The 21586-nt window shown below is 57.2% G+C and overlaps 1 protein-coding gene across 7 annotated transcripts; it reads right to left on the reverse strand.

Moving 5' to 3' along the window:
- Window positions 1-128: 128 nt before the first annotated feature.
- Window positions 129-21207, reverse strand: Kdm6b (lysine demethylase 6B). 7 transcript variants are annotated; one of them, XM_057774104.1, is made up of 25 exons: window positions 17006-17092; window positions 16143-16262; window positions 14527-14638; window positions 9769-9901; window positions 9378-9521; window positions 9150-9291; window positions 8855-8953; window positions 8539-8758; window positions 8356-8448; window positions 8117-8278; window positions 7832-8035; window positions 7399-7746; window positions 5145-7315; window positions 4918-5044; window positions 4708-4813; window positions 3635-3840; window positions 3471-3535; window positions 3313-3384; window positions 3075-3223; window positions 2834-2948; window positions 2558-2745; window positions 2290-2431; window positions 1778-1904; window positions 1521-1691; window positions 129-1424 (listed from the first exon to the last, which is right to left on the reverse strand). In XM_057774104.1, the coding sequence occupies exons 6-25, from the start codon at window positions 9284-9286 to the stop codon at window positions 1401-1403; spliced, it is 4926 nt and encodes a 1641-aa protein (XP_057630087.1). In that variant the 5' UTR covers window positions 9287-9291; window positions 9378-9521; window positions 9769-9901; window positions 14527-14638; window positions 16143-16262; window positions 17006-17092; the 3' UTR covers window positions 129-1400. The 7 variants fall into 7 exon arrangements, with proteins under 7 accessions (XP_057630087.1, XP_057630089.1, XP_057630086.1 ...); XM_057774106.1 differs by lacking the exon at window positions 17006-17092 and adding an exon at window positions 12713-12818 and having other exon boundaries at window positions 16143-16256; XM_057774103.1 differs by lacking the exons at window positions 16143-16262; window positions 17006-17092 and adding an exon at window positions 21094-21207.
- Between the last annotated feature and the right edge of the window lie 379 nt (window positions 21208-21586).

Consider the following 21586-nt stretch of genomic DNA (forward strand, 5'->3'; position numbering starts at 1 on the left):
GGACATTCCACAGGCGCCTCCGGGGAGGGGCTCGCCACCGCCAGGGTCTGCGCTGCCCTCCCATCAATCCATCAATTCCCGGCCCTTCAACCGGTACTCTTTACAGCCATCATCAAAACACATGGGTCTCTTTTTTTTCCTGCTTTTATTTTTAATATTAATATTCTCACACAAAAGTCACCGAAAATAGGGTAGGGTTGGGAAGACCCCTCTGCCCCTGGGGCAGAGAGACAGTGCAGTGCGAGGGGGCGGGACTGTAAACCCCCCCACCCCTCCGCAGCCCCAGCGGGAGAAGAAACTAAGAAAATGAAAATAAAGCCCCAGAGAAACTCACCCCAGGGTGTCTCTGCCCTGGGCTATTTCACGCCTTTTTAAAAAAAGAGGGGGGGTGGTGATGGTAGAGGTGTCCAATGTTTTTTAAATTGGCCGAGGCTGGGGAGGACAGGGTTTTTTTTCCTCATAGTTCTTTCTTTAAAACTTTTATTTTTTTTATTTTATTTATTTATTTTTTATTTATTTATTTTTTTTACAAAATACCATTTCAGTTCCCACTTCTTCCCTACAGTACAGGAGTCGCTCACCCTCAGGTGGGGTTGGGGTCGGGTCGGGAGTGGGGGTACTGGTCCAAGAAAGTGCAGGACGTAGGGGAGGGGAGCGGGTTTGAGCACCATGAGAGCCCGGCTGGAGCCGCGGGCGGACGGAGACCGACGGGCCAAGCCCGGACATATATACTGGGGCGCAAGGAGAACCCAGGAGCAGGCCTCCCAAAGAGGCAGGAGGGATGGCTTGGGGGTGCAGGAGGTCGGGTTTCCCCCCCCCCAAAAAAAAATGAATAAATAGAGGTGAGTGGGACTGTTATAAATTAAAAAACAAAAACAAAAAAGGAACAAAAATACAAACCATAATCAAATGAATAAACAGAGACATATACAGGGATCACAGCTAGCAATGGGAGTAAAAAAGGAGGGCCTGGGGGAGGGGTAAAGCCCATAGAAAGAATCTCATTAAAAACCTCGGCTGCCGAATGTCTATGTACACAACGAGCCGCGAACGTGCGGGCGTGCGGCGGGCAGGCTTGAGGGAACCCGTATGTGACCCCCGCCGCCGCCGGAGCCTGGTCCTTGTGTCTGTTGCTAGAAAGGCCAAAGTCGGTGAGGGGAGGCGCTGGTGGGCGAGGGGCTGCCAGCCCCCTCCCCGTCTCCCATTTTTTTTCCTTTTTTTCCTCGTATTTGTTAAAAAAAATTTTTTTCTTAATAAATTAAGTGAGGGGAGCTGCCAATAAGGGTGGAAGGGCTGGGCCCGACCCCCTTCCCGGCCAGAGGCGGGACCTAGGTCCAGCCCAGGCGTGTGCTGGTGGCCCCGCCGCGCCCTGCGTGGGCGGGCGAGCGGGGCGTCCGGCCTCATCGCGACGTACTGGCTGGAGCCTGCAGAAAAAAAGCAGAGCAGCTTCAGTGGTGGCAGTGGCGGGCGGGTGTGGCCAGGCCGCTCCCGCGCCCCTTAGGGAGTCCCGGGGCTCTCACCAACGTGAAGGCATCATAGGCCTGCGCCAGCTCCTCGGTGCGGTACTGCTCTAGCACCACCACGCCCTGTAGGCCCGCGCTGCGACGGCGCGCACAGCCCTCGCAGTGCACCAGGTACGTGTTTCGGCTGCCATTCTCACTTGTAACGAACAGGATGTTGAACACCTCCACCTAGCCAGGGAAGGGGCTGTCAGCAGGAAGGCAGCCTACTGTTGGCACCTTGGGGATCGCGTGGAGCCCACGCGCTTCGTACTTACATCGCATTCGTTGCAGTAGTAGGCAGGCTCGTCCTTGACGCGGCCTTGGTAAGCGATTTTCTTACCAGCCCGCACCAAGCTCTCCCGCTGCACCTGGCAGTGCTTCATTGACTGCAAGAGGCAGAACCTGGGGAAGAGCCAAAGGTGGTATCGAGACAAGACTCCAGGAGAAGATGTGCCAAGGCTGGGGGGGGGGTGACGGGCTGAGCCCCCAAGACCTTAGCTCTACCAATTTTCCTGGGCAGCCCTCCCTCCCCTTTCACTTCTGAGTTGCATTTCCTGTCTTGAGTACATCACATTTGACATTTCGTGTGTGTGTGTGTGTGTGTGTGTGTGTGTGTACACCAGAGTAAACAAAGGCTGTGAGATGAGAATAGGGGTTTTGTGAAGCTCCTCAGCACAGTGACTTCTGTGAACACACTGCAGCTGTGGATGAAGACAGGCGAAGAGTGAGGAGAACAAGAGTAGGAAAGAAGTCAGGTGGTGGTGGCTGCTAGTCAAACGGGCCTCACTTGATCATCTTGAACAGGTCCGGATCGCTGATTTTGACTGTTCGAGCTACATTCCAGGACACGTGAATCATGGGCACGATGGACTTGACATTCTTCACCTCGTTCCATTCGTAGCGTTCCAGGGCCAGCTGGTACTGATAGGCTGCGGGCCGGAGAAGGTCACTAAGGGTTCTCCATAAGCCCCGCCCCCCCCACGCCACCTCTCCCCAGCAGGGCCCACTCCCCACACCCTTCACTGTCCCGTGATGACCGGCCCCCACCCTCTCACCGGTGAGGGGCCCCACGTTCCAAGCAATGTTGTTGCACCAGCCAGTAGCCTGCACCCAATGCACAGTCCCTGCATTAATCCACACAAGGTCCCCAGGGCGCTGCACGAAGCGGTAAACAGGAATATTGGACGCATAGAGGTCATCCAAGATTGGCCACCAGGAACCAGTCAAGTAGTCCACACCATGCCTGTGGAATGAACAGCCACAGACAGGGTCAGGTGACAGAGCCAAGGACCCGATTGTGGTAGGGTGACTAGCAAGGGGGCGGTGCGCACCGATCGCAGAAGGCGCTGATGGTCTCCCAATAGTGCTCGTGTACTGCGAACCACTCACAGTCCCCGGGGCCAATGTTGATATTGACAGAGCAGAAATTGTTATTCTCTTGGTGGCCTGTAGAGGGAGATAGAACGTCACGGATTGTCTCAGGCAGGCCCGCAGCCGCCCTTTGCCCTCATTGGCTACCAGCTAAGCACTGAGTGCGCACTTCCCGCACCGTGCTCAGGGTGAGAAGCACACCTGGCGTTCGGCTGCCAGGGACCTTCATATATAGCTGCACGGTGTTCATGCCCAAGATGGTGTGGCCCACATGACTGAGCATGTTGCCTGTGGATGTTACTCGCATGAAGGCAGGCAACTTCAGCAGCTCCTGTAGCTGGGGCTTCCACCTGGGAACACAGGAATGCCAACATCATAAGAGGGTATCTCAGTGTTTAGCAGGGTTTCATCCCAGCTTCACTGGTCCAGCCTCACCGACCTCTTGGCATCAGACAGGTCGATGTTAGTGCCAAACTTGATGATATGATGGTTCTTGGGGTCCGGCGCACTGCTGCTTGGGCAAAAGCAGAGAGGCTGTTGGCAAACCAAGGGAGCAGAAGAGCAAAGCCAGACGGGACGGAAGGAATTCTACTTTACCTGGGAGGGGTCCCTGTGGTGCTGTCTGGTTCCTCCGACTCTTCATCCTCACTCTCCTTCTCCTCCTGCTTGGTCAGATGAGTGGGCAGGTCTGGGTCAGTGACCTCCAGAGGCCCACTCGAGTCAGACCCCAGCACCCGTCACCAATGGGGCATGATCCTCACCTGCAGCGACTCCTGGAAGGAGGATGCCTGGTACTGTGCGTACTTGGCGATGGTGGTGTGTGAGCGGGAGCTCTCGCAGGGCCAGATCTGTCTCGTGCCCGTCAGGTCCCAGTTCTCATCTGAGGGCTGCTGCACTTGGGTGCGGACCTCCACTGTGTGCTCGCCGCTTGCTTCCACCAGGGTCTTGGTGGAGAAAAGGCCCAAGTCTGTAAGGGAGTGCCAAAGGGATGTCCATCAGGATGGGATGCCCAGCTCATCCTTTCCCTTCTAACTGGCCAGGCCTCTGAGGAGGTGGACATAGACGTGGCAGAACTCAGCACCAAAGAATCGACAAGAATCCCAGCCCCAGGAAGCCGTCAAGGCTGCCTTCTGTGGGTCCTTCCCCAGCCCCTTTCTCCAACTTCAGGCTCAGCCTCTCAACTAGAAGCCCCAGATGTGCTTATGGCCACATAGTAGGCAATCAGGGAATGGCAAGCGGTTACTGGAACAAGGGAAAGACGTAGCTAAGCCTGAAATGTCCCTCAAATCACTCAGTGAGAGGAGAGATGTAAGGGTAGAAAGGAAACAAGACTGACCCTACGTTTACATAGCTTCCTCTGGTTTAAAATTTTGCACCATAAAAGATTGAAAAAGAAAAAAGCCAAACCAAGTAGTCTATGATCCATTCTTTTCATTTGTTTTGTTTATGGTCTTTGCAGACAGGGTTTTTCTGTGTAGCCCTGGCTGTCCTTGAACTCACAGAGATCTGCTTGCCTCTGTCTCTCAAGTGCTGGGATCAAAGGTGTGCGCCACCACTGCCCGGCTCATTTCATTCCTAATCACTAAGACAATCAGAAGTGACTCTAATCACTCCTGAGAGCCACCTTCCCGTCCGTGTGTCTACTTCTGGGGACAGAAATGACAGATGAGAAGACCTCAAGGCTGGCTGGCACACCACAGAGCACTTCTCAAACACTGCCTGTACATGACTGAGTATTAGGGTCGCTGTGGCAAGTCTGCAAGCACAGGAGTGGTTCTCAAAGAGTCCACATACCACATCCTCATGGCCTTCTGCATACCCCCCCCAAACTCACTGAGCCGAAGTGAGCCAGCCAGGCCCCTGATGACGGTGATGGGGTTGCGAGGGTCTGTACAGAACTGCAGCAGTACTGGCGAGAAGGCGTCCCGTTTGCTCTCCAGCTGAGACAACCAGGAGACACTGGGTCAGAGCCTTTCCCCAGACTCTCAGGACCCAATCCAACCCTTCTGGGAAGAGTGGTTCTGGGGGCAGACGGCATACATACATAGATGCTGGGGGTGGGAGGGTTGAGTTTCTCCCGGGGCAGCTTCTCCTCAGTGTTGATCTTCGGTTTCACAGACTGGGCAGGGGAAAGGTAGGACTCTCGAAATTTCCCTTTCACCTTGGCGTTCCTGTGAGAAGACCACAGAATAAGATCAGAAACATGGGGTAATGAGCAGGAGCCTATCCCCAGGACAAGTAGGCAGCCTTGGGTATTAGTCCCCGACTTACTTGCTGGCACGCATGACGTCAGCAGCACAGTGGCTGATAGTGAGGTCTGCCATGCGCAGCCGCCGTTCCTCCACCTCAGAAGCAATAAAGGTCTCCTTGTCACCACTCTCCACCTTGATGAGCCTGATCTTCAATTCCTTGGGGGGCCCCTCGCTAAGTGACCGGAGCTTCAGCATATCTGCCCGGCTCACCCCTGGGGGCCCTGGAGCGTCCTCTCGAGTCTTCTTCCCAGGGACGGGGACTGCTGCGGGTGTTGGCTGAGCAGAGGGTGCAGGAGCAGGTGGGGGCGTTGGAGCTGTGGGTGTCTTGACTTTAGAAGCCCCACCTAAGTCCGGCCGGGCCTTCTCCCGGCCCTGGATTTCTTCACTCTGCAAGTCCAGGTTCCCCAGCACCCTTCGGCTCTTTTCTTTGGGAGCCTTGGCCTTGGTCTTAGCCCTCCCCTCACGGGGTCGACGACCCACACTGTCCCTACAGGCCCGTCTGTGCCGCCGATGCTCCTTTTGCCGGCGCTTGCCACTACCTGGACCCACTGCTGCCACTGCCACCGCCACCCCACCACTCTCCTCCTTAGCCTGTGCAGGAGGCAGCAGCGGCTCGGTCCCACTGTCCACTGGCTCTGTTATGTCCACTGGGTCTGCAGGATGGGTGGCATTCCTGCCCACCCGCTCGACAAGGGTCTCACAAGCCCGACTGATCTCTTCTAGCACCTCAGACTCAGAACGAGCAGGGGGCAGCGGCAGAGATGGGGGCATCTGGGCAGGGGTTGCGGGGCCTGGTGCTGGTTCTTCACCTGCCCTGCGCTCCCGGGCCCAAGGCCCGCCTGAGGTAGAGAACTGAGATGACGAGGAAACAGAGGGCTTGGGGGAGCCCTGGGTGCTAGGGGCCATTGAAGTGGGTGGGGGGGCGGTAGCACCTGATGCAGGACTAGGGGAATACTGAGCGGTGGGCAAGGACCCGGGCCTGGCTGAAACAGCTGCTCCAGTCCCCCGGTAACAGTACTTTTGTCCCTCAAGAACAGAGGCCAATGACTTGAGCAGACTGGCCGGGCTGGCTGGTGGAGGCGGTGGGGGCTGAGACTGGGGAGGTGGAGGAAACTTGGCTAGAGGCGGTGGTGGCGGCAGGGCTGGCGGTGGCTTCTTCTCCTCTTCTTGGATGGTGGTGGTGGTGGTAGTGGTGGTGGTGGTGGCAGTGGTGGCAGCAGCAGTGGTGGTTGGGGCTGTGTCACTGGGAAATGGAGGCTGTAGAGATGCAAAGGGCTCTTTGAGTGGGGGTGGGGGCACCGTGCCTGCCTCCTGTTGCTGCTCCTCCTCCTTTCGGATGGATTCATCCAGCATCTTCATGATGTTAGCCAGCCCATCAGGTAGGATCTTGAACTCAGCAGGCTCTTCAAATTGATCCTCCAGCGGAGTTGGTGGAAAATCAAAGAGCCTCGGGCCTCGGGCAGGCAGCTCTCCAACCCCAGGTGGCACAGGCTGGGGGGCTTTACTCAGAGAGCCTGGGGGTGGCCCCTGCCCCACCTCGGGGGTCTTTGGGAAGGAGACCCTGGGCCGGGGGCTCTCCGAGCGCCTGAAGCTTCCTGAGGTATTTTGGTGGCAGGAGGAGGGAGGGGCTGGAGGCAGGGCAAGAGTCAGTGGTGGGAGAGGTGGGTCCTGGGAGCTCAGTGTTGGGCTAGATGGCCTGGGAAGGGGGTCTATACTTCTGGCCAGATAGGGGGGTGGAGGGAAGGGCGCAGGCCCAGTAGGCCTACTGCTGTGGCGGCTGCTGCTGCTGCTGGTGCTGGTGGTGGGGGGAGTGGGAGGGGTATGCGAATCCTGAGTGCCCACAGAAAAGCGGGGGGTTGGAGGCCCCAAGAAGCCATCACGGTGGGGAAGGGGCGGGGGAGGACGGGGAGGTCCCTCAGCACCAAAGAAGAGCTCCCCTAAGATCTCTCCATCCTCTCGGGCTGAGCGGCAGGCTGAGCCCTTCATCCAAGCAGGGGGTGGTGGAGGGCGTGAGAGGCGAGGACAGGGGGGTGGAGGGGATGATGGGGTCCCAGGTGGTAGGGATAAGTGGGGAGTGGCAGCAGGCGCTGTCAAAAATGGTTTCCGACTGCTGTGTGCCGAGGGCCCCAGGCGGGCCTGGTGAGGGGAAATGTCCAGCGCAGGAGTTTGGTAATAATGGTCAGCGCCAGGCTGCGAAGAGAGTGAGGAGATCAGAGTGCTCTTCTAGCCCCTCAGACACCTCCGCCCACCGTCAGCCCATGACCATCACATACAATGCCTGGGTTCGGCTCCACACCCCGAAGACCAGTGTTGTTACTGCTACTGCTGCTACTGCTGCTGCTGGTGCCGGGGAGGCCAGGGGGCCGGGAAGGGGCGTAAGGCACGCAGGCGGTAGATGCTGCTGGTGAAACGCTGGAGTCCATCCGCGACCTCTGAACTCTGCTCTCTCTAAGGTCACTTCCGGGGGGACGGGTGGCAGGCAGGCAGCCATGGCTCTCTGCTCCTGGGGGTCGGGGACCTGGACCAAGGGGTGTGGCTGGGACCAGCCGGTGGCTGGGCGGATGAGCAGTGTAGGCAGGAGCAGGGTATGGATATGGGTGAGGCAGCGAGTGCCGCTGCTCCTATGGGAGATAAACACAGTCACAAAGTGAGGAGGGGAAGAGACAGAACTTACAGGAGGTAAAAGGTGACAGTTAAGGGGCTCACCTGGCGCTCTGGGGGTGCCGAACCCTTGCGCTCGGGGCCCCAAGCATCTCCATGCAGAGTGTTCCACAGCCCTGGCTTAGTCAGCTGAAATGGAGGGCTAACAGCCAGGCCAGGCAGTGGTGGTGGAGGTGGGGGTGGAGGAGGGGGTGGTGGGGGTGGTGGTAATGGTGGTGGAGGGAGTGGCAGACCCGGAGGAAGGCCAGCCTAGAAGAGAAAGAACAGAGTGTGAAAACCCTACTCCTTGCCCGGTCCATGCACCCCCGCTCCTGCTGACCCGACAATCACCTGTTCAGAGCTGCAGCCTCTCCTCCGCTTGCCTCCAGGGCTGAGGCCCTCCTCTGCTGAAGGGCCGGAGAGTGCTGCTGGAGGCATAGGCTGTACCACTGGGGGTTCAGCAGATCGCTTCACGGGAGGACCCCCTCGCTTAGCGCCGTAGTTCCGTTTGTGCTGCAAACAGAGAGATGCTGGCATTGGCCCCAGCCTCCCTCAACTCCCTTCCCCGATTCACTGAGCTTCCACCTCACCTCAAGGTGCAGCAAATTCCACACTTGCTCCAGCGGGGGCAGGACCTTGGCTCGGTGCTGACAGGAACCAGCAGGAAAGTTCCAGAGCTGGGCCTGGGGCAGGGCAAAGGGCCAATTAAGATAGATTAGAGACACTGAGCCAGACGGTGCAATCTCAGCCACCTGTGTCCCGCCTCGACCCACCTGCTGCAAACGGCCAATTCGGGGCCCCAGCTCAGCAAAGCTTCCTCCATATCGAAGGGCCCTGTGGTAGCAGCACACAGCCTCCTCACTGTCATGCTCTGACTCATACAGTTGTCCAAGCTGTTCCCACAACCCGGGCTGGGCTGGCTCCCGGACCAGTGCCTGTACACAGCCATGCAGAGATTCCAGCTTCCCGTGGAGGGGTCTAGGGGAAGGTGTCCTACAGAGCAGAGGCATTGGGAGTGATCAGGCTTTAGGGAACATTTCAAAGTCCCAGTTTTACCTCCAATCCTAGAACTTCTGAACCCCCACTTACCCAGGAGCATAATAGGGTTTGTTTGGGTGCCCAGAGTTACTGCCATGTGAAGGGGGTAAAGGAGCAGGGAGTGGGGGCTGCCCGATGCTGGCAGAGCATCTGTAAAGAGAAAAGGTCCATTATGTATTGCCAAAAGGAATGCTGCTCCCTAGAAAGGAGACGTTAGCAAGACTAAGAGCAGGTGAGGCTGGTGTCTGGGCCCACAAAATAATAGGAACTCACGGCGAGTGGCGGAAATGAATAGAGAAACAGGAAAAGAAATGCTTGGAGAGGGGACTCAGGGCCCAAATCTCACCTGCCTCCAGGCAGCCATGAGCTTCGAGGAGGAGGATGGGGTGGGCAGGAGCTCCAAGCCCCAGCACAGCTCAAGCCCCCAAGGGCAAAGGCTTCCCGTGCAGAGCGGGCCCCTGGAGGGTCCACTGCCCGATGCATCCAGCCTAAGTCAGGGACAAGAGATCATGCTGTAACGGGGGATAAAACATAGCTGTACGCTCAGCCAAACCAGCCCCAATCTTTCCCTTACCAGGTCAGCAGTGGCCCCAGGAGCCCTGGAGACGGGGCACGCCCCCCTGCCCCAGCTCTCTGGCACGATGGTCCCGCTCCAATTGCTCTTAACAAGAGTGCCCACTGTTTCCAGGTGGCAGTCTCTGGCCTTCCACAACCAATTCTATAGAGAGAAGAAAAGTACACTGAGCTTGCCAGTACAGTCAGGGCCCAAGCCTGGTCTGAACTGTCTGAGCAGAAAGACTCAGGGCAAGGAGCCGGGCAGACACCGGCATAAGGAACCCCTAGAAGTCCGCAAGTGGAGTAACAGGAATATGGGACAAGTAGCGGGGAGGGAGTCAGCAATAGGTACAATCCAGCCGCTGGACTAAGTGACAGGCTTTCAATCCTGAGCCACTAAGGCGACCTACCGCGCGGCTGCTAACCCAGCCTCCGTGGGAGCGTCCTCTCACAGCTTCAAACGCTTCAGAGATTTAGCCAATCACAAGACTTCTCTCTCCCCAGAAAGCCAATCATCACCCTTGTCTCCGCCTCAGTAACAGCCTGGCAGGAACCAATAGGAGCGAGGTTAGCCGAGCACTCCACGGCCTCCGGAGGAGGGCGGCAGGGCCGGTAAGACGAGCTCGCTCTAGGGTGACCCCGACTTAACCCCAAAGATACCACCTAGGGTCCACATCTCGGATCAGAAACCCGTGGCCGACAGGGTAGTAACCTCAAGTTGGCTAAGACCCATGCTAGTGAGGATGGGAAATCACTCACTAGCCGACCTGAGGGCAAGCCTCACACATCCACCCAACTGGCAATGGTCCCCGCCAGCCTGTTCAAGTCGTCCTCTGTCTATCCACCCAAGGACGGACAGCAGAGCAATACAAATCGCAGACAAAGGCATCGCTCCCCCTCCTCACTTCACATCACCCAGCGACAGACTCTCCACTCGATCACCCCGGTACAACTGCTTAGGTCTAGCAATCACAGCGAATCCAGCACCCAGGTCCGCCAGCACCTCTATGAAAATGCTCCACCTCCAGCGCCGGACCCAGTCCTAAATCACGGTCAAGTCCCCAGGCTCATACCAAGTTCCTCCAGCTCCTCACTTTCCCTGGCTGAGTCTTCAACACCGGTCGGCCCCCCTAAGCCAGTCCCCCACAAGCCCTCCAACTTCTGGGAAGCTGCGCACCCGTGGAGTGGCCCTTCTCGCGTGGCTCCTGTATCCTCTATGCCCCTTCCCTGCCCGGGGCCACGCGGTTCCCCACGGCCCACGTGGCCCCCCCCAAGGGAGGGGGGATTTCGGGGGTTGCCCGTGACGTGGCCACTTGCGCAGCGGAAGCTGTGTGTGTAAGGGGGGGTCCTTTGGGAGCGTGAGGAGGGCGGGGCCCAACAGGCAGTGACATCACCCCTGTCCCACTCTCACCGCCTACTCCCTTAAAGAACCCAGAACCCGTTTCACTTCCTCCCTCACTCCACCCCCCCTTTACTCCTTCCCGTCGAAGCTGACTGGACCCAAACGGACACAGTCCTCTTCTGTCCTAGGCACGCTCCCTTTAGTCCCAGCTTTCCCTTCTCGACTCTCAGAGCCCAGAGCTGCTTCCCTGCGCATACCCCAGGTCCCCGCAGGTAGGGAGCCGGCTCCGCTCCCGGGATCGGTCCATTGAGAGTCTAGAGTACAAAGAGCGGAGAGAGGCGAGTGTCGAGTACAAAGCCGCGGGGGCGGGGCCAGCGCTCCAGCTGGAGAAAGCTCCGGGCAGGAAGCCGGGGGAGAGCGCGCGGCGAGGGGTTGGGGGCGGCTGGAAAGTTCGCCTTGGCCGAGAAGTCTGCACTGTGGGGAAATTTCCACCCAGCCCACAAAGGCAGAAGGGGTTCTAGCGAAAACAGTCTTCCCTCCCGCTGGGGCAAGGTCATCTGTGCGTGAAAATGTTTGGAGCCCACTGATTCCCGCAGGCTACTCGGTCCAAGCCCTGGTGGGAGACTGCGCTCCGCGGACTCCTCAGTTCACGCGGAGCTCCGGCCAGAACTCTCCTGAGCTGCAGTCTGTCAGTTGCCAAGCCCTGGGACACGTACAACGCTAATGTGGTCAAGTGCTGGCCAAACTGGCTGCCCCAGCCAAGCCCTGAGGGGACCGAAGGACCAAACGTGGACAAACGGCAGCTCGGGGTACCAGATGTCAGAGAAGCTGACACCCTACTAAGGAAGTGGTGCCCAGAACGCTGCTAGTTGCCAGGAAATGCAGCTTCCCCTTCTGCGATGATGACACTTCCCCTCTGCTACTTCCCCTTTCCCACGGGGAACTGACTCAGCTTTCCCTAAACTACCGAGTTCCGTCCCTCCAGCCCTCTTGATCTTCAACCTTCATCCACAACCTCCCACGACGACACCATGGACTACAGGAGAGCGCTCCAGGACAAAACTTCCTGTACCCTAAGCATAATCTCGCCAACCACCACGAATCTGTGTCCCCACCAGGGACGCAGGCGCCTGACTTCCCATCCGCCCCACGAACAAAGCCTTTCTCAAGGTCTGAATCAGGCTTGGGGTGGGGGAGAGTGAGTCACTCAGAAAACCATGCCCTGTTCCCACTGACTCAGCCCCCGCCTCCCTCAGCTCACACAGACACACAGTCAGAGGCAGACACAACTCCTCAGCCCACACACTGCTCGCCACCGGTCCCGCGGAATTTCCCCTCTGTCTCCCTCAAAACGGCCCCACCCCGTGCTGGGCAGCCACCACACTCACACCTGTTCCTCAGTCGCCACCGCCGCCGCCGCCGGCTGGCTCGCCGTCCACTCTCACCTACACTCTCGCTTTGAGGCACGAATGGCCCTCCCCGACTCCCAGTGCTCGTACTAACCAAGGGGAGGGGGCAACCAGGGACAAGCACAAAGACAGACACCCATAGACTCCTCGCAGACAGACAGAAGGTAGATGCACACGCCCAGGGCCAGGCTGGGAGGCCGACACACTTCTGAGGCTGACAATCCAGCCTCCCCAACCAGACCTACAGCCCCAAAAGCCGGCCACCCAGAAAGGGTTAATTCCACTTGGGCCTAAACCACGCCCTCTCCATCCGGGCACTCCCGGTAAAGCCAAGCTCCGCCTCCTGCATCCGGGATCTGGACTCTAGGACTTTAACCGACCCCCTCCCCCTTAAGTCCCAGGAGAGAACCATTCCATCAATCACACCCACTTAACTCTCTCTGGGCTTGGGGCAGAAGAGCCCCTCCGCGCAGCTCCCGGAACGCGGGGTATAAGAGGGACGCTTGGCACAAGGCCCGCGATCCGCAAGCAGACACTGGACGGCCAAAGACACCAGACCCCGCAGACCGGTTTTTCCTGAGCATGCATTTAGCCGGCACGCACCGGCTCGAAGGTGGGGCGGATCCAGGACCGACCCCCGCGGGTCCCATTCCTTTGCGATCTTCTTTCGGCATGGCGGAAGCTATGAAGTTACCGGCTCGCTTCTCACCTGGGAGAGCCGGGGGGAGAGGGAGAGCCGCGGGCTGAGGCTCCGCAGTGACTCAGCCACCCGGGCAGGCCGCCCGCCCGGGATTCCCTTCCCCAGCCTTCCCCCGCCGCCGGCCCTTCCCCGCCCCCATCGACAAGTGACAGTGGCCCCGGCGCGCTGGCCCGCTATGTGTCACTGCGGGCGTTGTGTCTGCCTCTGACTGGGCGCTGTGTTCACCAGTCAGTCTAACAGGGTCGGCTGTGTGTGGGTCTCGGTGTCTGTGTGCACCTGCATATCTGCTTATCTTGTCTCCCTCGGTGCCTGTGTCTGGCGCGTTCCTGTCATTATCCCTGTCTACTTGACTCCGCGAGGGGCTGTCTCTGTCTGTGTGTCTGGTTGGCTCCTGTCTCAGTCTTTTGTCTGGGTCTGCCTCTGCATTACTGTGGTGATCACGTGTGTCTGTGCACATGCCCTTCTGTGTTTGCCTTCACGTTCTCTGAACAGAGCCAGGCTCGAAGGGCTCTCTTAACTCCCCTGAATTCTGACTTCCTACTGGGTCAGTGATCCTAATGTTTAGTCAATTATTTGGGACTCTGTCTGCCTTCAAGTTCAGTCCCATTCTTCAGCATCTTCATTCTATCTTCACAGCTTCCTGCAGCAACCATGATGGTAACTGCTAGCATTTATTAAATGGTAGGCACTCTGCGAAACCTTTTACATGCATCTTTTAACTCTTGCCCAAAACCTGGCATAGGAAGTACCTGATTACCCTATGTTGTAAATGAGGTAACTAACTCAAACAAGATCCAAGCAAATGCGAGGACAGCTGGGCTTCTTCCAGGACTACCTTTTCTACACTGCCCCTGACCTGCTCGCCCTCAATTTTATCCTTGCAGGCTGCCTCCTAGCTCAGCCTTCCACTGTTACTATCCCAAATGTCTCATATCCTCTAGAGAAGGTGTGGGCAGGAGGCTCTACGGCTTCTTGGCAGTGAAGCGGTCCATTCAGTTACAACATTCATTCAACACAAGTCTAGCAAGGCACCCCAATGTGCAAACCATCATGCTAAAGCGGAGAGATAGGAAAAAATAGTCCTATTCAAGAAACTCAATGAGGAATGGGGAAGAGCAACACAGAAGCCGAGAACTCAAGTTTCCAGCCTAGAGAACATTCCTTCCTCCTCAGGGAGGAAGCTGCAGAAGGTCTGGGAAAAGCAGAAGAGTTAGGTGTGCAAAGCAAATCCACAGCCGGTTATGGTGAGAATGGGCTGGAGGTCAGAGAGGTGACATTCGAAGATGGCCATGACAAACACGAGCTAGCTGTATGGCAGTGATCCCCAACATCTCCCCACATCAATTCCCAAGCACTTTTTATAAGCGTGACGATTCCCTCCTATGGAAGCCAAGCCTTCGCCTTCACTGGGGTGTATCACATCTACTTTCAGCCCGCAAACCCTGGCTTTCTTCAGTTAGCAAAGGAGTTGTAGCGCTGGGCGTGTGGGGTAAGAGGTTTCCAGGTAGTTGAGAGGCTGGTGAAGTACAGGAATAAACCATTCACAGGATAAAGAGGGGCGCGCCAACCCGGAGGGCTGAACCATTCAAGCATGGCATGTTGGGGGAGGCTCATAGTTGGACAGGACCATTCTGATGAGTGGGCACGAACCAGATCATAGCATGCGGTGAAGAGTTGGACCTGGGGGAAGGAGGTGACACTCCGCAGCCAAGCTTACCAGATGGAGTTTGAAGTATCCAGTCTCATTGGAACAACCACCCTGGCAATGGGGAGCAGCAGAAGCCGTGGTGTGGGGAGTGCTATGGGACTGGCATGGTGCCTGGGGGAACCTAAAAGAGAAGATTTCAGTTAGAGGTGCGGTCTCCCACAATGGAGGAGTTCCCTTGTGTTCCTTGCCCCCTCACTGAGGAGAAACCTGGCTCTAGAGGTCAGATGAGATGAGAGAATCAGTTTCCATGGCAACCTGGAAAAAAAGCCATCCTCCTACCTTCCCCCTCAAGAAGCAGCCTGGTTCAGGTGGTAAAGGGGACATGCTGTGGCACCTGAGGAAGTCTACATTGGACACCGATCCATGATCCTCTCCTGACTGGACCCAGAGTAGGCACAGTTACAGCCAAGCCAGCCTCAGTTCTGGCCCCAGGGCATGTGGACCCTAGGCCTTGAGTTCTGCTCCCTCCAACCCAGGAGTTCCTCCCCAACCTTAACTAGACACCAGGTAGTCAACCCCACCCTTTGGACTCTGACCCTTCCCTTAGGCTGGTATGGGCAGGTCCTGGCAAGTGGCACAGGTGGCCAGACAAGATGAACGGGCCCAACAGGGAGGAGCCTTCTTTGCAACAACTGTGACTCTGGGCTTGATCCGGGAAGTGGCCTCTGCAGCAAGCTCCCTCCATGTCACCTCCAAGGCCATATCCTGTTTCCCCATCACCTCCTTCCTCTGCATGGCCCAAGGAGGTGATAGGGGCCCACTCCCTTCCCTCCCAATCTTTGATACAAGGAGCTAGGTCTATTAATACAAGTCAAGGGCCAAGAATGAGGTGTTGATACAGGGGTGAGACCTCCGTCAACCCTCACCTCAGACTCACTCCTCAGGAACCTATGTTTTCCATCCTCCTGGCCCTAGGACCCCCACACTTGGGCTCTCTGCCTCGCCTCTCCATTTCCTGGCCTTCCAGGCCCCATCTTTCCCCCTGCCCCAGAGACTTGGGTTTCTGGCCCCCAGCCTCCATGATGCAATGCACCGCAAGCTTTCTTAGCCGCTGATGACACTGCCCCCGGGGAGGTGTTATTTCTGACCTAAGCAAGGCCCTTAAGGGGCAGTGGTCAGCTGCAGGCTTGAGAAAGCCAGATTGCCAAGGTCTTTCTTTCTGCTGGAGAAAAATGCTAGAGGCTGCAACCCTTCAGGACAGGGAGGCAAATTCAGGACTAAGCGGCTTCCCCAGCAGTTGACAGCATTTGTGGAGGTGGGGTGTCTTAGAAAGGGTCTAGTCTAGTGGGGAGAAGGGAGGCCTCAGGCCGACCAAGAGGAGTGAGGGGCAGTCAAGGGGGTCAGAAGGGTGTGTGCCTGGTATCTGGACACCAGAGTGGGGGAGGGCCAACAGCCATTTAAAGGGCCAATCTCAGAACTTTAATCCTTTACCAGCCTTGGCCCCAAGCAGCAGGCTGTAATTCATCTGTCCAACAGCTGGGGTGGGGGTGGGGGGGCATGTGGATGAGGAGGAGGAGCTGGGCCTTCTTGTGCAGATAACCAAACAACAAAAGGGGAAGCTGAAGGGCCAGCCCCCAAGTGCTCAGGTCACCCTGCTGGCCTGCAGATCTGCCAGTGGCCCCCACCTGGTGGCCCACAGATTCCTGGTCCATGGAGTCAAAGGAGAGAGCCCAGACTCGGCACCCTCAGGACAGGCTGTCAACCACTTCTTGCGCCTTTCCAGCCACAGCCGCTGTACTGCCGACCTGCAGGCCCAACACCAGACAGCCTCAAATGCCCTGCTCACCAGCCGAGCCTCTGTAGACACAGCCTGCCAGCACCACTCCTGCCAGCACAGAGTGGCAGTGGCCACACCAAGGCTGTCCCTTTAAATCATTACCACCCCTGACGGTGTGGACAAACCAAGGGCCCTGCCCCCCAAGCAGGCAGCTTGCCACCTCCCCACCCCACCCCCAGTCCCCAGAAATGTAAGGGCCATTTAAAGGGACATCAGAGAGGCAGCCTGGTCTTTAACGAACCCCTACCCATCCTCACACACACTCCCAGCCCGTCTCCAGCAACACACAGCCCCCTGTCTCTCCAGAGGGCCCCCCAAATTCCGGTTTTCTCTCACCCTTGAGACTGCTACAAGGAGAAAGGGGCAAAGGAGGCTGCGGGGAGCCATTAAAAGATAAGGACTCCCTCCTCCCTTAGAGCCCCTGGAGACAGGTCGGAAGAAGCCAGCCTGAGAAACAGCGAGACAGAACCCCAAAAGGTGCCTCGGGCAGAACAGGGGAGCACACACTATGGGGTGGGGGGAAGGGAGTCAAGCTGCACGAGACAGAGGGTGACGGAGCCAGCAGGCGACAAGCCCAACTGGGGGGGGGGTGAAACAAGGAGGGCTGGGGGGAAAAGCAAGGCCGGGAGAATCGGGGGAGACGGAAAGGGGTCGTCCGGAAGGGTGTAGGAGAAAATAAGACAGGGGGAGGGGGAGCCAGGCTGGGGTTACCTGCTGGGTGTCTGTCCCCCGGCGGAGCCCCCAGAGTCCGGGTAGGGAGGGGGGGAAGCAGCAGGGGGGGAATGGGGGCTGGGGGGGCGGGGGAGACAGTCCCTCCTCTGCCTCCTGGGCCTGCCCCGACGCTTGCAGCCTCTGCCTCCCTCCCTCCTCCTCCCCGTCCCTGAGTCCCGGAGTCAAACAAAGAACTGTAGCAGGCTCTCCCCAACCCCCTCCCTCCCTCCTCCTCCTCCTCGTCCTCCTCCTCCTCCTCCACCTCCTCCTCCTCCCCTCCCTCCCCACCAGCAGGCTCCCTCCTCCTCCCTTCCGGTCTCTTCCTTTAACTACCCGCTCCCCTAGCCTCCCCCCACTAGTCTCTCTCCACCCACCCCAACCTTTTACACACCCCTTTAGCCTAATCATGTCCCCGCTAGGGAAACTGTGGAGTCCCTTTGCAAAATGAAAGGCTCAAGAGAGAGACGAGGGAGGGAACCAGAGTATCGCTTGAAAATCATAAGCCACAACATAATTATCTTAACAGCCAAAGAAATCATCTTAGCTATTTTTTGGGGGAGGGGAAAAATAAACCTAAAGAAAGCAATGCAAATCTGACTAAAGCCCACGTTAAATAAGGTACATAAAGTAGTCGATGCTAATTCCTGACACCCCCCCCGCCCCCCACACACACACACCACACACCAGTTAGCAAAACTCTCCACTCTTCTCTACCCAGTTCATAGTGACGGCTACTTTAGAACAGGTCCACCCACTATAATAACTAACACCATTTAATAATGCCTATTTTATGCCAACCACTAGGATAATGCTTTGCATAAATTACTTCACTACCCCCTCCCATCAGCTAAAAGGTAGGTATTGATATTTAAATATCCAAGATTAAGGATTGGAGGCTCAGAGAGGCTGTGACCTTTCCAAGTCCCAATCCTGCAGAGCTGGGATTAGAATCCTGGTTTGAGTTGACAGTCCAAGTTCTAAGGCGTCTAAAAGGAGACACTAATGCCCAACTTAACAGAAGGGCAACCACAGATATCATTGAGTTTCTCTCTCAAAAGTGGGCAATGGCAGAAGCTGATCCACCTACCTACAAAGATAAAGACCTTGGCTTTTCAGCCTAACACTGAGCGGCTGTCAGGGATGAGTTGGTGTGTATACCCCAGGTACAGCTCTTCTCGCAGGGGCAGCTGTCTTGCAACTACACCCACTTCAACTCAAGATGGGAAAGGGGCAACAGGACACTGAGCCATGCAGCAGGTGGGAAAGTAAAAAGATTTCTAGGAGACTCTTGCCAAGGCGCCAGCGGGGGTGGGGAGGGAAAGGAGATTGAAGAGGAAGTTTTTCTTTGGCAAGCTAGAAAAAAATGACCCAGAATTCTCTCAGCCCAGCAAAGGAGCAAAGTCTTTTAAGCCACACCACACCCGCGCCCCTCCCCCCACAAAACTCCAGGCCAGGGTTTCCCACCTGCAGGATGCTAATACCAAAGGAAAGGAAAGGGGAAAGAGATGGCACGGGAATGGAACGGGACTCCGGGCTGAGGTGGGAAGGGAGTGGAAAGGGGAGGAGATCGCATTGCCTGGCAACCGTCCCGGGGCACGTGCACTGGTGACATCACCCCAGGCCACCTCTAACACAGACCTTTGACTCCTAGCAGGGCGAAGAAGCCGCTGGCTGGCTAAGTTTCCTAGGAAATAGCTATAGGAATTCTGGAAACCCCAAAAAAGAGACGAAGGAGGGAACCCAGGCGTCCTGCCTTTATCTGTATTAACCCCAGCAGGACTAATCCTAGGGAATCCGGCCAGTCGCCTGCCTCCTACTGTCAGCCTCCAGCCTTGACCTTCCAACCCACATTTCTGACTGTCCCGACACGCCCCTTCGAGATACTGTGTCTTCTTTCTTCTGGGCTTGATCCCTGGTCAGGGGCGGGAGACTAGGGACAGGGCACCCGAGGGACTCCGTCTGCTATCTGCGGGATCCCCTGTGCCCCAGCTGGCCGCCAGCCGTAATCTGTCTGGGTCCCCAACTCTCCCGCCCCTCCCGTGCTGTTCTAGGGCGGAGTCTGTGGAGTTGAAATCAGGACACGCCGAGAGGAAGAGTTATATAACCCTCTGGAGAAGCCGAGAAGGACGAGTGGAGCCGGGGACAGACAGTCCGAAAGGAGCCAAGGGAGGTGCAAAAATCAATAGAGAGAGCTCGAAGGAAACGTTAGGGAAGGGGAGGGAAAGGGTTGGTATGCATTATCAAAAAGCAGGACTTTACAAGGAAAAAAATGGGCATGACGACGACCCCCTGGCCAAGTCACCTGAACCACCAGGGGCTTCTTACACTGTCCTGCCGGGTCACTACACTAACCGCAGCTAGGCCTAGGCGGGTGAAGCCTCGGGAATGGGTGCTTGTACCCACTCCTTTTCTTTTGTGGAAACAACTTAAGCTAGAGCTCGGGAAAGCCGCGACTGAGCCTAGGGGGCCGGAAACCACAGCTCCGCCCTGCCCACCTGGGAACTTTGGGGCGCCTGCTGGGGAGGGCGATTGGGAACACAGGTAGCCATCCTTCCCACCAGAGACTGACATAAACAGTCGACACCCGGCTAAAGAGTGCAAATCCACCCAGACGTCTGGGCCCGCAAGAGTTGAGAAACGCAGCCCTGGACTAGTTTGCAAACTCAAGACTGAAGACCTAAGGCGGGGGGGGGGGGGATTCGCTGCGCAGGCGCAAGAGATTGCCTGGGCGCGTGCGGTGGAAGAGGGCGTACTGGGAGCGAGGCGTGTGGGAGTGCACGTGCAGATCCTGGGTAGCCACCGCCTCCCCCCCTTCCACCTCCCTCTTTCAGGCTCTCGATAGTGCCAGCTCCCCATTGGTCACTAGAGCCCTGACGTAGGCGACGTCCGCTACAGCGGATTGGACATGAGAGGGAGAGTTTGGGAATCTGGCGGGGGACGCTGGTTGGCCTGTTACTCCGGCAACTGAGCAAACAACCCAGGCAAGCGACCGAGATCCGACCAGAGCTAGCTTCTGGGTCCTGCCTTACTCCTGACAATTACGGAGTCACTTCTATAGCATCTCAGCTCCTTGCTTCTCTTTCTTTCTCTCGGGATTCTCATCCCCCGGGAACTAAGTGTTCTGTCTTCGACCTTCCCCACACTCCAGCCCCCACCCCAAGACACGGCCACCGGCCACAAAAGGCCGGAACGAATCTGTAGCTCAGGAACCAACCCGCGTGCCCCTTCACCACTGTTTATTCTAGGCCAAAAAGATTAGACTGAGATTCTAGCCCTGTCCCCAGTTTCTGCCCTTTACCCATACGCTTACGATTTCCTGGAACAGAGGTGGGGGTGGGTGCCAGACAGATGACAGGAAATCAAACGAGAACCTCAGCCCGCCTTCCTTACACGCTGTGGGTCATGGCTACATCCTCCCCCCCACACACACACCCCCGCAAGCCTGGTGGGCGTCTCATCTTCGCCATCTCGCGGCTACGTGGGAAAGGTTCAGTATGGAGAAAGGGCCAAAGCCCAGAGAAGGCTAGGGGGACTGAAGACGGAAAAGTGGTATTGCGCCAGGGACTAGGGGAATGAACCAGGCGAGGCCTAGCGCAGAAGGTATGGTGGAGTCGGGTGAGCTGGGGAAAGCTACCGCTCCTAATGGGATGCTGAAGGTTGAAAACACACACACATCTCACCAGGGGAAAGAGCTGGAAGGAGCCTTCAAGTAGCCCCGTGACTGGAGGCTTACTATGCCTGATCGCATATGATCTCCATGGGCCATCGCCTAACCTAGACCTGACTGCAAACTGCCCTGTAGTCTTGTTCCTCAAGATCGTTGAGCCCCACCCTAGTGTAAGTCCCCATCCCAAAGGGACTGGGAGTACTTTCAGGCCCTCTTGACCTTTGGAACCAAGACCAGTTTTTCCGCTACCTTTGCCTTGTTCACTTCTGGGGACCTGGATGTCCTGTGCCCCAACATTGCCATTGCTTTTTCCAAGACCCAAATGCCCATCCCTAGCCAGATCCCTCCAGAGTCTGACGTTCCGCCCCCTTGCACGGAGATGGCTTTCCTCTTTCCAAAAGCCCCCGCGGCTCCCCATTACCTTATTCTGAGGGTCCCAGATATTCAGGATCCGCAAGGCCTCCCGGGGGTCGAGCGGCCCCCCCTCTCCCAGAGAGGGACTGGGGGGGCCGCTCCACCCCGTGGCGCAGTTTGATTTTCCAACACAAACACCCGCACCTGCCCCCCCTTCCCCAACCCCGCCCCCGAGTCGTGGTCCCGCCCCTTTGCGCTGAAGTCCCTCTTCTGCTCCGCCCCGCCCTCAGTCCTGCGCTCCTCATCTCTAGTGTCAGGCGATGATTCCGAGTCATGATTGCAAGGCTTCGGGTGCAATGTACACAGCTCATCCCGAATCCTTACTTGACAAATCTCTATTCCATTTGGATCCCGCGCCCTTCCAAAGCAAGCTCCACCCCGCCTGCTCAAGCCCTTCCTCCGAGATTTAGTCACACCCCCTATAGGCCGAGCAGTTAAGGCCACGCCTCCCTCCTGCTAGAGGCCCCCCCACTTCCCTCTTTTTAGTTCTTGCTGTAGCA

This window comes from Chionomys nivalis, chromosome 7 (genome assembly GCF_950005125.1).
Source record: "Chionomys nivalis chromosome 7, mChiNiv1.1, whole genome shotgun sequence".
Taxonomy (NCBI): Eukaryota; Metazoa; Chordata; class Mammalia; order Rodentia; family Cricetidae; genus Chionomys; species Chionomys nivalis.

Bases quoted from the DNA above. Each gene is read 5' to 3' on its own strand.
- Kdm6b (XM_057774103.1), bottom strand. From the start codon at position 9,286: ATGCATCGGGCAGTGGACCCTCCAGGGGCCCGCTCTGCACGGGAAGCC. The intron at 3,536-3,634 runs GTGAGGATCATG...CTGACCAAGCAG, and splicing joins CCTTCCAGGAGTCGCTGCAG to GAGGAGAAGGAGAGTGAGGA. The intron at 3,224-3,312 runs GTCGGTGAGGCT...CTGTGTTCCCAG, and splicing joins GACCTGTCTGATGCCAAGAG to GTGGAAGCCCCAGCTACAGG.